This window comes from Eurosta solidaginis, chromosome X, assembly GCF_040869045.1.
Source record: "Eurosta solidaginis isolate ZX-2024a chromosome X, ASM4086904v1, whole genome shotgun sequence".
In the NCBI taxonomy this organism is placed as follows: Eukaryota; Metazoa; Arthropoda; class Insecta; order Diptera; family Tephritidae; genus Eurosta; species Eurosta solidaginis.
The window spans coordinates 100,565,852-100,583,277 of NC_090324.1; the positions used below are offsets into that span (position 1 = coordinate 100,565,852).

The window sequence follows — 17,426 nt, forward strand, 5'->3', positions numbered from 1 at the left end:
GTTTTTTGACACAAAATATAACTTTAGAAAAAACTTTGTGAAATGGGTGTGACACCTACCATATTAAGTAGAAGAAAATGAAAAAGTTCTGCTGGGCGAAATAAAAAGCCCTTGGAATCATGGCAGGAATACTGTTCGTGGTAATACATATATAAGTAAATTAGCGGCATCCGACAGATGATGTTCTGGGTCACCCTGGTCCATATTTTGGTCGATATCTCGAAAATGCCTTCACATATACAACTAAAGGCCACTCCCTTTTAAAACCCTCATTAATACCTTTCATTTGATACCCATATAGTACAAACACAATCTAGAGTCACCCCTGGTCCACCTTTATGGCGATAACTAGAATGGGTGTCCACCTATAGAACTAAGGCCAACTCCCTTTTAAAATACTCTTTAACACATTTCATTTGATACCCATTTCATACAAACAGGGTTACCCTAGGTTTATTTTCTACATGGTGATTTTCCCTTATTTGACAAAGGATGAAGGAAAATCGTTCCAAAAACCGTCAACCTTGGTCTATAATTTCGGTCTCTTATCGGACTTGTAAGTAAGAGCCCTTCGAAAATATGTCAGGGTTGGTTTAAAAAAAAATTATAAAGAAATGCCTTCCAATTTAACCAAATTTTTATATTTACAAAAAAAATATTCAAATAAAACGAATTGATAGCTTAAGAAAGATAGCAAAGGCAAGTTACTCCACTTTTTATTATTACTATTTGTATGTATATGAAAAAGACAGTTTTGTCTCCAAAGATATCAGTTGTGTATGTAATGTTCGGTTACACCCGAAATTAGCCTGCCTTACTTGTTGTTATTGATATTAGAAAAAAATTACAAAGTTTACAAACGGCGATTGTTACTATGACATGTTCTTCATCAGCTAGCTTCTCGGGAGCTGAGTACTGAAATCGAAATCTCCAACATTCATACTGTAACGAATTCTGGGAAATTCTGCTTATTATGCACCTTCTGCTAACGTTCGAATAGCTCAACTGTCGAATAAATAACTTCAATATTCAGTACTTATTGCAAAAAGATCTTTATTATACTACTTTGGGTGTAGTTCAATTATCCTTCACTATCACGTACTTCACAAAAGAGTGTTTAAATCAAACTGATTCGTTATTCCTCAGCTTGCGCTGCTTTTATACTCTCTGTTGCTTCGTTCGCATATTTCTACTAAGATCGAGACTTTTCACGAAGATGGAACAGTTGTATCACATACTTTTTTTTTTTTTTTTTGCGTGGAGGCTGAAAAATGCCTAATGCACCATAATTGCTGCCGTCGCAGCAACCATGTGTCCGTAGATTAAAAAACATCCCCGTTATGGAACCGTCGCCCACCCTGGCACCACTTTCGCATTACTTCAGGGTGGCTTTCCATGTTTCTCATTTTTGAATAGCCTACTGTTGTCCCTGCGTTCAGGTTCCCGCTATTTGCTCTGAGTGTCCATTTAATCGCCACTGCTTCGCATGCGCATTCCTCTGCGTTCCCTCTCAGCATCCATCACGCGTGTCATTACTATAAATGCCATTTTGCTCACTGCAGTCCAGAACTCCTTCCTGTTGCACATATGTGATACTAAATTTCTCGTCGTAGGTTCCCCCCAAAGACTCCATGCAAGGTGCGTCTTTCTTCGTGGAAACGGGGGCAGTGGAACATGACGTGTTCTGCGTTTTCTAACTCCGTGGTACGTATTGGGCAATGAGGATCTTCCTCTATCCTACGCTTCCATAAATACTCTTTGAAACCGCCATGTCCACTCATTATCTGCGTGAGATGGTAGTTCAGTTCGCCGTGCTTCCACTCATTTCATTGAGCTACGTTCCAAACTAGTGTGAAAGTCCAACGCCCTTTACTCGAGGCCTCCCACCGTTCTTGCCACTTAGCTATTGTTTGTGTCCTTGCTCTTTTCTTGTCTTCTTCAGATGGTCGCTCGATATTAGTGTTATACAGATCGGTCATTTCGCTTGCCAGTAAGTCCATTGGGATTTTCCGGGTTAGAACCAGGATCGCGTCGTCGGACATCGTCCGATAAGAACTTGCTATTCTTAAAGAAGCAAGCCGGTACGCTGCTAATATATATTTTTGACGGGTATGCTTAGATCCATACCACACTGGTGCTGCGTATAGTATTATTGAGCTGGTTACTGTGGACAATAGCTGACGTGTAGATTCGCTCGGACCACCAATGCTAGGCATTATTCGCATAAGTGATCCATTAAGTTTGGTAATTTTTTCCCCCACCGCACTGAGGTGCTTTTTGAAAGTTAACTTAGAGTCAATGTGCACTCCTAAGTATTTTTAGGAATCCTTTGAGGTGATTTGATGATCCCCGACAGTTAAGACTAACTCGTTCGCCGACCGTTATGAGCTTACTAATACCACTTCCGCCTTTTGGCTTGCCAACTCCAGTCCCGTATTGGTCAGCCATTCCTTTATTCTTGCTACGGCGTCGTTACATAATGCTTGAAGCAGGTCCAGTTCCTTGGCCACTACTACCACTGCAATATCATCAGCATATCCCACAATTTACGTATTTTCTGGTAGATCAATCTTTAGCACCCCGTCTTACATTACATTCCAAAGCGTTGGACCGAGAAAAGATCCCTGTGGGACGCCTCCTGTGATTTTGTACTCTTTTGCTCCTTGATCCGTGTCAAAAAGAAGTACTCGGTCTTTAAGATAGCTACCTATTATTCTGCGTAAGTAAGCTGGAGTGCCGAAGCTTTGCAGCGCTGCCATTATCTGCTTCCAGTTCGCAGTGTTAAAGGCATTCTTGATCTCCAACATAATCAGTGCACAGAACTTCCTTTTATTTTGGCCTCCAGAGATAGCTTCTCTAGCGATATTGACGACTGTTTGTATTGCATCTACGGTGGATCTTGATTTGCGAAATCCATATTGACTATTCGATAAGCCACCTGGTCTTTCTAGAGTCAGCTGTAGGCGCTCACTAATTATACGCTCGAAAATCTTCCCTAGGGAATCCAGCATACAAAGTGGCCTATATGAGGATGGTGGGTCCGGCTGTTTACCACGTTTCAGCAATAGGACAAGTCTTTGTCTTTTCCACGGGCGAGGGAACACGCCTTCTTGCATACAGGCATTAAAAAGATCAGTAAATAATGTAGCCCTAGTTGTGATCGCGGCTTTAAGGGCTATGTTTGGTACTTCGTCGGGTCCTGGGGATTTGTTATCAGCAACTCTTTTTGCAGCGTCTAGCACCTCTTGCTCTGTAATTTGCGGAATTTTCGTACTTTCTAGATCCTCGCTTGGATAAGTCCAGCGATCTTGCGCCGGGAAAAGTGTTTCCACAATAATATTCATCAGTATCGGGCACGTAGGTTGCTGTGATATCGGTCCTTTAACTTTGGCCATCACAGTTCTGTAGGCTGATCCCCAAGGATCTAGGTCGACATTATCCAGCAGTTCCCTAAAGCATAACTTCTTGCTCTTTTTTATGGCATTTTTAAGCCCCTTTCTTTGTGCGACATAGGTGCTGTGTAACTCCGCATATCGTGGTGATGAGCATGCCCTCTGCGCTATTCTTTGTGCTTTGTGACATTTTCTACGCTCTTCCACAATTTCGTCATTCCACCAATATACCTGAGTGCGCTGGGCTTTTCCGCGACTTCTGGGCATGGCAGCATCACATGCCATACATGGTAACTTAGTGATTTGAACCGACTGGTCTTCCGCATGCGATTCTCGTACTATGACGTCCTTCTAGATAATGTCAAATAGTTGTGGGTCGAAAAGGTGCTGTTTCCATTTCCTACATTGTCGATGTCTTACTGCTACTGTTCGTGGAGTTTCGAGCAGCTCTACGCTAATAGCTTTATGGTCGCTGTGTGTGTAGACGTTGCTTATGGACCATTTTGCTCGTCTTGCTATTTCGCTGCTAGCGAAGGTGAGATCTATAATGGATCGTCTGGTACCTGTATCGAAGGTATATATCCCTTGTTCATTTAGGAGTTCTAGCCTAAAAGAAGTAAGGCTTTCGAGAAGAACTCACCTTCTTTCGATGGTTCGTCTACTTCCCCACACAGATGACCATGCATTGAAGTCTCCACACACTAAAAGCGGGTGTTACCACGTGCTTCAATGGTGACCCCGTATATCATGTCTTCGAACTCGGCGATGGTCATGCTCGGAGGGGCATAGCAACTTACTTACTTACTTAATTGGCGCTTAACCGTCTAAACGGTTATGGCCGTCCAACAAGGCGCGCCAGTCGCTCCTTCGCTCCGCCAACCGGCGCCAATTGGTCACACCAAGGGAGTTTAAATCGTTTTCCACCTGATCCTTCCAACGGAGTGGGGGCCGCCCTCTACCTCTGCTTCCATAGGCGGGTTCCGATAGAAACACTTTCTTGGCCGGAGCATCATCTTTCATTCGCATAACATGGCCTAGCCAGCGCAGCCACTGCGTTTTAATTCGCTGGACTATGTTGATGTCTGCGTATAGCTCGTACAGCTCATCATTAAATCTTCTTCGGTACTCGCCATCGCCAACACGTAGAGGTCCATAAATCTTTCGAAGAACTTTTCTCTCGAACACTCCCAAAGCCGCTTCATCTGCTGTTGTCATGGTCCATGCTTCTGCCCCATATAGCAGGACGGGTACGATAAGTGACTTGTAGAGTATGATTTTCGTTCGCCGAGAGAGGACTTTACTTTTCAATTGCCTACCTAGTCCAAAGTAGCATTTATTGGCAAGATTGATTCTTCGCTGGATTTCAGTGCTGATGTTGTTGCTAATGTTGATGCTGGTTCCCAAATAAACGAAGTCTTTTACTATTTCGAAATTATGGCTGCCAACAGTAGCGTGGTTGCCAAGGCGCATATGCGCTGACTCTTTGCTCGATGACAGCAGGTACTTCGTTTTGTCCTCATTCACCATCAAACCCATCTTTACCGCTTCTTTTTCCAGCTTGGAGTAAGCAGAACTAACAGCGCGGGTGTTTAGGCCGATGATATCAATGTCATCAGCATATGCCAGTAATTGCACGCTTTTATAGTATATTGTTCCAGTGCGGTTAAGTTCTGCAGCTAGTATAATTTTCTCCAGCATCAAATTAAAGAAATCGCACGATAGGGGGTCACCCTGTCTGAAACCTCGTTTAGCTTCGGACGGCTCGGAGAGCTCCTTCCCAATTCTGACTGAGCTGATGGTGTTGCTCAACGTCATTTTGCACAGCCGTATAAGTTTTGCGGGGAAACCAAATTCAGACATATCGGTATATAGGCAGCTCCTTTTCGTGCTGTCGAAGGCGGCTTTAAAGTCGACGAAGAGGTGATGTGTGTCGATTCTCTTTTCACGGGTTTTTTCCAAGATTTGGCGCAATGTGAAAATCTGGTCGATGGTAGATTTACCAGGTCTGAAGCCGCACTGATAAGGTCCAATCAGCCGGTTCACGGTGGGCTTCAATCTTTCGCACAATACACTTGAAAGGACCTTATATGCGATATTAAGAAGGCTGATTCCACGATAGTTGGTGCATTTTGCAGTATCCCCCTTCTTGTAGACTGGGCAAAGAACACTTAGATTCCAACCGTCGGGCATGCTTTCGTGCGCCCATATTTTGCTAAGAAGCTGCTGCATGCGCCTTACCAACTCCTCGCCGCCGAACTTGAATAGCTCCGCAGGCAATCCATCAGCGCCCAGGGCCTTGTTGTTTTTCAATCTGGTTATTGCTATTCTAACTTCGTCATAATCGGGCGGGGGGACATATATTCCATCATCATCTATTGCGGGATCGGGTTCTTCATCTCTGCGCGGTGAATTGCTGCCTCCATTTAGGAGAGCAGAGAAGTGTTCCCTCCATAATCTAAGCACTCTCTGGACATCAGTTACAAGGTCGCCGTTTTCATTCCTACAATAGTTTGCCCCGGTCTTAAAACCTTCCGTCTGTCGCCGTATTTTTTGGTAGAATTTTCGGGCGTTATTCCTGGTGGCTAGCAGCTCAAGCTCCTCGCACTCACGCCTTTCTGCTTCTGCTTTTTTCTTCCTGAAAAGGCGTCTCGCTTCCCTTTTCAACTCACGATAGCGTTCACACACTCCTCTTGTCGCGCTCGCTTTTAACGTAGCCCTGTAGGCAGCGTCTTTTCTTTCGATTGCAACGCGGCATTCTTCATCATACCAGTTGTTTTTTCGTGGCCGCCGGTAACCAATTTTTTCCTCGGCGGCGGCACGAAGTGCTTTGGAGATATGCTCCCACTGTCCCTGTATTCCTTCAGGATGAGTTATGCCCTCAGAGAGCAGGTGTGAGAGTCGAGTTGCGAAATCATTGGCAGTATTTTTTGGTAGAATTTTCGGGCGTTATTCCTGGTGGCTAGCAGCTCAAGCTCCTCGCACTCACGCCTTTCTGCTTCTGCTTTTTTCTTTCTGAAAAGGCGTCTCGCTTCCCTTTTCAACTCACGATAGCGTTCACACACTCCTCTTGTCGCGCTCGCTTTTAACGTAGCCCTGTAGGCAGCGTCTTTTCTTTCGATTGCAACGCGGCATTCTTCATCATACCAGTTGTTTTTTCGTGGCCGCCGGTAACCAATTTTTTCCTCGGCGGCGGTACGAAGTGCTTTGGAGATATGCTCCCACTGCTCCTGTATTCCTTCAGGATGAGTTATGCCCTCAGAGAGCAGGTGTGAGAGTCGAGTTGCGAAATCATTGGCAGTCTGTTGTGATTGAAGCTTTTCGACGTCTAGCTTTCCTTGTGTTTTTTGTTCCTTGTTTTTAGCCGCGTTGAGGCGGGTGCGTATTTTGGCTGCAACGAGATAATGGTCCGAATCGATGTTAGGTCCTCGGATCGTGCGCACATCTAAAACACTGGAGGCATACCGTCCGTCTATCACAACGTGATCGTTCTGATTGCGAGTATTTCGATCAGGAGACAGCCTTGTAGCTTGATGTATCTTTTTATGCATGAACCTCGTGCTTGATATGACCATGTTTCGAGCACCGGCAAAGTCAATCAGCCTCAGTCCGTTAGGAGAAGTTTCATTGTGTAGGCTGAACTTTCCGACTGTAGGGCCAAAAACACCTTCTTTGCCCACCCTGGCGTTAAAGTCGCCAAGCACGACTTTTATATCATGACGGGGGCAGTGCTCGTATGTCGTCTTTCACCTCATCGTCTTTCTCGTCTGTCGGCGCATGGGCGCAGATGAATGATATATTAAAAAATTTTGGTTTTATTCGGATAGCGGCGAGACGCTCGTCCACAGGCGTGAACGCCAGCACTTGGCGACAAAGTCTCTCTCCCACCACGAATCCGACGCCGAAACTGCGCTTATTCGCATGGCCACTCCAATATATGTCACAGTTTTTGATCTTTTTTCTTCCTTGCTTCGTCCAACGCATTTCTTGGATGGCGGTGATGTCAGATTTTGCTTTGACGAGGACATCAACCAGCCGGGCATCTGCACCAATCCCATTCAGGGAGCGGACGTTCCAGGTGCATGCCCTCAATTCATTGTCCTTCAAACGTTTGCCATGGTCGTCATCAATAGAGAGTGTATTTATCCGAGGCTTGTTGTTATATTTCATTGGAGAATGGTTTTACGTGGCGGGTCCCAAGCCCAGCGCACAACCCGCTCAGCGGGGGTGAAAATATTACTTGGCACGTTTATATAGCGAGCCGCTTGCTCCAAGACAGACGCCCGCTTGCAGCCGCACCTAGAGGTGTACAGACGCTGCCGATGAGATCTCCCCCGGCTAGCCCTTAAACCGATTATGTCAGAGTGGCCTAGCCAGGTTGTCGCCTTCTCACATTAGCTCACCGCTAAACGGGTGTTTAGCGGCTACCCAGAGGATACTTGGCCGCAAGCGACCGGCAGTAGTGAGATGCTTGAACCGCATGCAAAAGAATCGCTCTGGCCATTCCCAGGTGAATGGCGGTCAGAAGCTTTCCCCACTTTCGTGGATTTCTACACACGGCCCCACCCTCCGAGGGGACGTATATACCGTTGATTTTTGCCCACGTGAATCATGCTACCGTTGGCGTCATATTTTCCTGTGGGAGAAATTCCCCTGGTGCCCAAATTCAGACTTTTCCTGCTAAATCTGAGTGCCAACCCTGCTCCTGGCGATTTTTGTATTGTTCAGAGAGTACCACTATGTCATATCCTCCTTCATAGACTGTTTGTATCACATACTTGGTTATTTGGCTATAAGCGTATGTATGTGTGAGTAAGAACATCGTCTCTTAGCTGATGACTACATATTGTATGTGAGATAATTTCCTTGCTTTAAGCTGTTGGTTATGTTTGTGGAATGTTCTTCGTTGCCTTGTACATAATTGTGGCTGCTTGCCGTTTTTATACTCAGCTGAGCAGAGCTCAGAGAGTATATTAATTTTGTTCGCATAACGGTACCCCGTAACAGCATAAACTAATAAAAAAACCGAAAAAGTGCCGTAATTTATTACCAAAGACGGATAAATCGATGAGGCTTGGTTGCTGGGTTGACCATATGACGCAGAATAGAAAATAAGTAAAATTTTGGACAATGGGCGTGGCACAGCCCACTTTTAAAATAATGTAATTTAAAAGTGGCGGCCACCGTGGTGTGATGGTAGCGTGCTCCGCCTATCACACCGTATGCCCTGGGTTCAACTCCCGGGCAAAGCAACATCAAAATTTTAGAAATAAGATTTTTCAATTAGAAGAAAATTTGTCTAAGCTGGGTCGCCCCTCGGCAGTGTCTGGCAAGCGCTCCGATTGTATTTCTGCCATGAAAAGCTCTCAGTGAAAACTCATCTGCCTTGCAGATGCCGTTCGGAGTCGGCATAAAACATGTAGGTCCCGTCCGGCCAATTTGTAGGGAAAAATCAAGAGGAGCACGACGCAAATTGGAAGAGAAGCTCGGCCTTAGATCTCTTCGGAGGTTATCGCGCCTTACATTTTTTTTAATTTAAAAGTTTTGCAAGCTGTAATTTGGCAGTCGTTGAAGATATCATGACGAAATTTGGCAGGAACGTTACCCCTATTACTGTATTATTGGTAATTAGCCAAATCGGATGACGAACGCGCCCACTTTTTAAGCAAAAATGTTTAAAGTAAAATGTTAACAAAAAAAATGAATATCTTTACAGTATATAAGTAAATTATGTCAACATTCAACTCCGGTAATTATATGGTGCAACAAAATACAAAAGTTAAAGAAAATTTCAAAATGGGCGTGGCTCCGCCCCTTTTCATTTAATTTGTCTAGAATACTTTCAATGCCATAAATCGAGCAAAAATTTACCAATCCATGTGATTGGTATGGGCCTAGCTTCTATGACGATAACTGTTTTCTGTGAAAATGGGCGAAATCGGTTGAAGACACGTCCAGTTTTTATACACAGTCGACCGTCTGTTCTTCCGCTCGCCATTAACACGATAACTTGAGCAAAAATCGATATATGTTTACTAAACTTAGTTCACGTTCTGGTGTTAAAAATGGGCGAAATCCGAATATGACCACGCCCACTTTTTCGATATCGAAAATTTCGAAAAATTAAAAACATGCCATAAATACGAAAAAAGGGATGAAACATGGTGATTGGATTAGTTTTTTGACGCAAAATACAACTATAGAAAAAACTTTCTAAAATGGGTGTAACACCTACCGTATTAAGTAGAAGAAAATGAAAAAGTTCTGCAGGTGGAAACCAAAAGCCCTTGTAATCATGGCAAGAATACTGTTCGTGGCATTACATACATAAATAAATTAGCGGCACCCGACAGATGATGTTCTGGGTCACCCTGGTCCATATTTATGGCGATATCTCGAAAAGGCGAACACCTATAGAACTAAAGGCTACTCCCTTTTAAAATACTCATTAACACCTTTCATTTGATACCCATATCGTACAAACACATTCTAGAGTCACCCCTGGTCCACCTTTATGGCGATACTCGAAAAGGCGTCCACCTATAGAACTAAGGCCCACTCCCTTTTAAAATACTCATTAACACCTTTCATTTGTTTCCCATATCGTACAAACACATTCTAAAGTCAACCCTGGTCCACCTTTATGGCGATATCTCGAAAAGAACTAAGGCCCACTCCCTTTTAAAATACCCAGTAACACCTTTCATTTGATACCCATGTCATGTAAACACATTCGAGGGTTTCCCTAGGTTCATTTTCCTACATGGAGATTTTCCTTTATTTGGCATCGGACTCATAATTAAAAGCGCATCGAAAATATTTCAGGGGTGATTTAAAAAAAAAAATGATAAAAAATGCGTTCAAATTTAACCAAATTTTCACATTAAAAAAAAAAAACAAAAATATTAAAAAAACGAATTGATAGCTAAAGAAATATAGCAAAGGCAAGTTGCTCCACCTTTTGGTATTACCATTTGTATGTATCTATGAAAAAGACAATTTTGTCTCTAAAGCTATCAGCTGAGTATGTAATTTTCGGTTATACCCGAACTTAGCCTTCCTTATTTTTTTTTTTTTTGATGTGATTATTTATTAACAGCATAGTGATGTCAACATTCGCCACACTACCCTCCACCTTCTTTTTCGTGGTTTTCCAATTGTATGCGTTGGACGGCATCACTGATCCGCTTCACAACTTTGTACGGGCCTTCACAACCGCACCAAAATTTGGATGGAACAGCTTTCCGCCGGTGAGGGTTGTATAACAATACCAAATCTCCCTCCGAGAAACCTTCCGAATTGTTATTTTCGTCGTACCTGTGTTTCATCTTACTACTCTCTATCCTGGTTCGTTCCTTCACAATCTGTTGTTTGGCCAATGAACTATTTCTTAGGGCTTCAGCTTGATGGATAGACCTTGCACAATCAGTATGGTTGTGACGTTTCACAACAGTAGTGCACCCTGGCTTGAAACCACCCTTGAATTCTTTCTGTGGAATTATTTCCTTCATTTTAGCGCGTACATTTGGGTTAGTCAATGCCAGTGTTCTTTGATTTGTGATTTAGGTTTGATTTGTGTGTTCCATTCATTCCACCAATATTTGCCCTGCCTACTGCATTTGACTTTCATGGTCTTTGCCGAATCACCTCCACCAGCATTCACTTATTGCTTTCTCAAAACTAAAGTTAAGTGGTCCTTGTTCTTATATCGCATAATATTTCTCTGCATATCGATCCTGATGCTATGGTCAACTAGGAAGTCCACTACCAATATGACTTCATCAACGAATTTGTGTAGAACCATGGCCTTCCCAATTAAGATTTCACATAGCACTTTTCCCTGGACTTGGTTATTCTCGCCAGTGACCGTACGCAATCTTGCTCCAGGTAATGGATTTACTCTCCTGTTTACCAACGCAGATCGGATTAAGGAATAAGATACACCCGTATCTATAATCAGTAAACGCTCCTCGCCATCCACATATCCTCCAACGGTAAGACTGCTCGATTTTTTTCCGATTTGTGATACAGAGGTAACGGGACATTCAACAGCTGGAGCTAGCTCTCGAGCTTTACATCTGACTCGCTCTTGCCCATCTCCTCCAGCTTTGTACTTAAGACCAACCATGCTGCACAGAAGCGATGCTGTTTCCTGAACCAGTGCATGTGATACCGTTTCAGCAAATGTTGCTTTTAGATTGGCATATGTATCTCGTTTCGTTTCGAAATCCCGTATTCCATTTATAAAGCTCTGAATTTTAACCCTCTCGATGTATTCCAAGGGTGGGGGTCGCATTCGCGAGATAAGCCAATCTTTCAACATCCGACGCAAGTTCCTACAAAGTCTCATTCTCTTTTTGGTAACGGTTTTGCAACTCAATTTGGTATATCTGTTTTCTATGCTCGTTTCCATAATGTGCCTCGACAGCGGCCATCAATGCTTCATAACTGTTCCAGAGTTTCTTATAATAATAACTAAAATTTATAAAATTATTTGTATGCACTGTTCTGGCTAAAACTGGATTTACTCTAGTTACAAAGAAACTAGTATGAATAATCCCAAAACAATTGTAGTCAATGAACTATTCAAACACTAACTAGTATGAAAAACCCCACAAATTTCTAGCCGATGAACTACATATAATGTTTGCTGACTAGTTTGACCTTTGACGGGCTTGAAATTGATTGTATTGAAATATTGTTAGCTTTTTAATACACAGATTTTTAGAAATTTGTTAGCCTATTGATATAAAGATTTTTAAAACATATTTTTTCATATTTAATACATATTTTATTTCGTAGCTGAACCGAGATTGAATGTGCCTCCACGATTTCGTGATACCGCCTATTTTGACAAGGGGGAGAATGTTGTTATAAAAATTCCTTTTACTGGATATAGAAAACCTAGAATTTCCTGGATTCGAGATGGCGAAACTATTGAATCGGGTGGTCACTATAGTGTAGAAGTCAAGGAACGGCATGCAGTGTTAATTATACGTGACGGATCTAAGCTAGATTCTGGACCTTACATAATTACTGCGGAAAATGACCTGGGCTTCGACACAGCAACAATCAATATTCAAATAAGCGACCGTCCTGATCCTCCACGTTTCCCACTGATTGAAAGCATCGCTACAGGATCACTATCTCTTAGCTGGAAGGCACCAGTTTGGGATGGCGGCAGTCAAATAACAAATTATTTGGTTGAGAAACGTGAACATCCTATGACATCCTGGATTCGTGTTGGTAATACAAGAATTACATCAATAGCTGTTACTGGGTTAGCGCCAGCCAAGGAATATGAATTCCGTATTTATGCTGACAATGTGTATGGACGATCAGATCCATCAGAAAATAGTACGATAGTTAAAACAAAAGATGTATTCAAGAAAAAATCGATTGAAAAGCGTTGGGAAATCGATGACAATGGCAGAAAAGTTCGAGGAAAACCAGATGGGCCAATAAAAGATTATGATTCATATGTCTTCGATATATATTCGAAATTTATACCGCAACCCGTTGAAATTTCTCATGAGAGCGTTTACGATAAGTACGATATATTGGAGGAAGTTGGAGCTGGTGCCTTCGGAGTTGTACATCGGTGCCGTGAACGTAGCACTGGTAATATCTTTGCCGCAAAATTCATTCCAGTATCACATGCCATCGAGAAAGATCTGATAAGACGTGAAATTGATGTGATGAATCAGTTACATCATCAGAAACTTATAAACCTGCATGATGCCTTTGAAGATGATGATGAAATGGTGCTTATATTGGAATTGTAAGTAACAAAATTTCACGATGAATACGATTGCTGTGCACTGTCCCATTTACATAATTTGGTCTGTTGATTTTAGCGACAAGCAAAGCCTAGACAGATTGGCACGTTGTCAGTTCTTTGTTTTGTTTTACATGTAATTCATGAAAACCAATTACAGCCTTATGCCGAACGTTACCGGTAAATTGTTTATGTATTATGTAGTTGAAAATCGTTACCAGTTCATGTAACCACGATTCTGGCCACTTTTTTTGCTTATTGTGTTCAAAAAAATTTTAGCAAACACGTGCACCTATTTTGCTAGTAACGTTGTTGTTATCCGCAATCCTAACTCAATTACTAGAGGTTTGTTCTCTAATAACAGCAGAGTTTTGACACTGTGACATGCAGGGCTGCAGAGAGTCGAGCCGGGCCCCTGGGACAGTTCGCGTTTACGGGCCCTCCTAAAAAATAAACTCACATACATAAATTTTTCAATTCAGTTTTATTTCATATACAATAAGATTTACTGGAGCACTTACATAAATGAAATGTTAGATTACATTGCTTGATTTGCTTACATTAACTTTTTCTAAATATGTACATTTTAAGAGCTTGAATCAGCCAAGGTAAACCTTCTGTGCTTTTTGGTCTGCGAATATGGAAATTACCGATTCAAAACTAATGCTGCGAGCAAGGCTGGACTCCTACGCCAATGTTCCAAGGCTTGTCAGCGATTTTGGCTCATAATAGAACGTAAAAAATTTTTCACGCGAGACAATAGACTAAAAGAACGCTCCCCTCCAGCCACACTGACTGGAAGTGTGCAAAATATTCTTAATGCTATGCAGATGTTAGGAAATAATACTTCCATCTTCAAGTCATGAAATTTGTTCAAAAGTTGAAATGGTGGCAGCGAATCGCATCCCAAATTTGCTAAATGGATGACTTTGAGATGAATGATTTCATCTATTAGATCCATAGAAATATCGATGCAATAAATTGTGCAGAATGCCGCTGCCTTTTCTCTGAGCTCTTCTTCCGTAAATTTAATCGCAGTGTCCTTTACGGCTTCGAAACGTCTTGTCATTCAAGCAGTCCAAAAGAACGTAAAAAACTTGCTGTTTGAATTGAGTTTCGGAATCACACTCAGGTGATTCGCCAGGTAATTCATCGAACTGGAGCTTTCTTATCTTCCTTCTTTCTCAGCGAAGGTATTCACAACCCCTATATTCCCTGCAGAACCTTACATTCTTGAAGTATGATCGACCATTGATGCCTGAACTTCTTCAATTCATCAATCAGGCTACGAATATTTTCTGTTTCTACGTCCAGTGTGGCATTTCTAGCTTGCAGTACCAAATTTCGGCGGCCACCGTTGTGTGATGGTAGCGTGCTCCGCCTGCCACACCGTATGCCCTGGGTTCGCACCCCGGGCAAAGCGACATCAAAATTTTAGAAATAAGGTTTTTCAATTAGAAGAAAATTTTTCTTAGCGGAGTCGCCCCTCGGCAGTGATTGGCAAGCGCTCCGAGTGTATTTCGGCCACGAAAGGCTCTCTGTGAAAATTCATCTGCCTTGCAGATGCCGTTCGGAGTCGGCATAAAACATGTAGGTCCCGTCCGGCCAATTTGTAGGAAAAATCAAGAGGAGCACGATGCAAATTGGAGGAGAAGCTCGGCCTTAGATCTCATCGGAGGTTATCGCGCCTTAAATTTTTTTTTATATTACTAGATTTCGATGGTTGATTGCCGTCAACACTTTGAGCCAAATGGTGGCAAGAGGATACACTCAAATTTTCCCATATATGCTTCAACACCTTTCAAATCCGTTACTGTTTCTGAACTCAGATTAAAAATCTTGCTTTCATCAATAGCTTTCAATATTTGGGGAATGTGGGTTGCGAAAGGTATCACACTATCCACATGAGCAGACCATCGTGTTTGTGACATGCTGTGCAAGGAGCAATTAGTTTTTTCCTTGAGAATTTCCCATCTCTGAGGGCTTGCGCTAAAGATATTATACAATTTCTACGTAATACCGAAAAATGTGATGACTTCTGCATAAAATTAGCAGCTTGCACTCCACATAAATTTAAACTATGACAAGCACAAAGTGCAAATATTGCCAGGGAGTTATCTCTCAGGATACGACTCTGCGTTCCTTTGTAATAACCGCTCATATTACTGCCATTATCATACCCTTGTCGACGGCAGTCATCCAGGGGAATATTGTTAGTTGAAGCATTTTTGACAGATAGCGCTTATAAAATTGTGTCAAAAACGTTTATCTAACTTAAAATCACATTTTATTTCGACTATGACTATGCCCCATAGTATTTGATTGGATGCTTATGATTTTAGTTTAGTGATTTTCAATTTTAAAACAGTTTTGTTTAGAAACAAAATATGTGTGTATCTATGAAATCCTAGTTAGAGTACTGTCAATACTGCTTTGCCTTGCCGGGCCCCCCGCAATTGCCCTGGATGCCCTCCCCCCCCCCCCTCCCTCTCCACGGCCCTTCCGACATGTAAAAATCAGGTCGGGTTGCTTTTACGAATGAAGGAAAGCGGGGAATAATTGAATGGAGGGGACGTCTCAACGAAATTTTTCTTAGGGGTAAACCCAAATATTAAAACGGTTAATATATATTTATATATATTTTTCAACTATATTTATTACATATATATACATATTTATTTCGATTATTTTCTATTAATTTTCACAGTTTAGCCCCTAATCAGGTAAAAATATGTATAAAACGTTCAATAATGCCTTCATTTAAAATACGTTTCTTAATACGTAGTCTCTAACATATCGTCGCCCCAGAAAACGAACGGCGAATGTGAAATTTAGCGATTTTCAACTTTTGATGCAGAATAATTAAATTCAGCCTGAGCTTTCAATTTCTTCGATCCACTTTTTCCTATCTGCTTTAGTTATCGAGTTATTTAGTATGCAATCCGTCGCATGTTTCCAAAAATAACCATTTGGGTATGTCTTTTGTTTAAACTAAATTTCTTAATACGTAGTCTCTAACATATCGTCGCCCCAGAAAACGAAAGGCGAATGTGAAATTTAGCGATTTTCAACTTTTGATGCAGAATAACTGAATTGAGCCTGAGCTTTCAATTTCTTCGATCCACTTTTTCCTATCCCCTTTAGTTATCGAGTTATTTAGTATGCAATCCGTCGCATGTTACCAAAAATAACCATTTGGGTATGTCTTTTGTTGTATGTGCTAGGAATATGTCACATACGACAGATTTCTATAGAAATTCATTTTCCATTATTGCTATTAAACATTTGTCGTAAGTGGCGATAAACTGACCATATACAACATTTGCATACAGAACAATTGTAAACAATTGTCGTATTCATACATAGCTTAAGCGGTGGAATGCATGCAATTTCTTCAGTCATCTGCCTATCGTTGTGCGTTTAAGATGGAGGAGTCATCGCCTGCGGCAAAATTGAACGAAGATCTCTCAACGTAAGTTAAAATATACGTCTATTATACTTTTAATAATAAAAACATAGTGTGTATCAAATATTATTTAAATGTATTGTAAAATATTTTAGGATGATGGGGGAAATATTGGCGGACTCCACTCACAATGACGAAACAAGCAACACTTTGTATCAGTAAGTACTTAAACACTTTTCACATATTAACAGAAATAAGATATAGAATAATATAGTTCCAGTCATTCAACTAAAGAAAAAAATATACCACCGTGCAACCTTAAAAATTTTTACGAAAATGCTGGAGATATCCTTGACATAAGTGCAAGTACTTCACGGGCCATCTTACGACCACTACCCTCTGACTACAGTTCTTGTGAGTTGTTTCTAGTTCCTTAATATATAAACAAACAATCTTACAACTTTATCATTTCAGCTTGCAATGAGTCTCCAACACCCACTAGAAAACGCCAAAGGAATCCCAGTTTATGGAAGCAGAATATAAGAAAAAATATAGAGAAAGAGGAAAACCATATACGGACAGGAATGGTATACAGAGCAGTGCTTTCATCATTGTACCCAACATTTTAATAAGCATGCCCGTGCAGAACTTCACACCAAGTATTGGAAACTCAACGACGCAGAGAAAAATGCTATCTTCTTTCATTTTTTAAGCCGTCTGAAGCAAAGCGTCGCCGAAAGTCTTCGGAAAGGTCTTCTACCCTGCGTAAAAGAAGATCTTTCCATTACTATTTTAAAACTAATAACGCAACTTTACAAGTTTGCAAAAATTTGTTTCTTAGAACCATCGGCAT

General features: G+C 41.7%; 1 protein-coding gene across 10 annotated transcripts in view; it reads left to right on the top strand.

Moving 5' to 3' along the window:
- Positions 1-17,426, top strand: part of bt (projectin protein bent) — a 3,328,983-nt gene that overhangs the window by 2,916,104 nt on the left and 395,453 nt on the right. For all 10 annotated transcript variants that reach the window (XM_067757812.1, XM_067757814.1, XM_067757820.1 and 7 more), the window contains one exon: positions 12,192-13,170. In XM_067757812.1, coding sequence (XP_067613913.1) covers positions 12,192-13,170 — 979 coding nt within the window. The remainder of the gene's footprint in view (positions 1-12,191; positions 13,171-17,426) is intronic.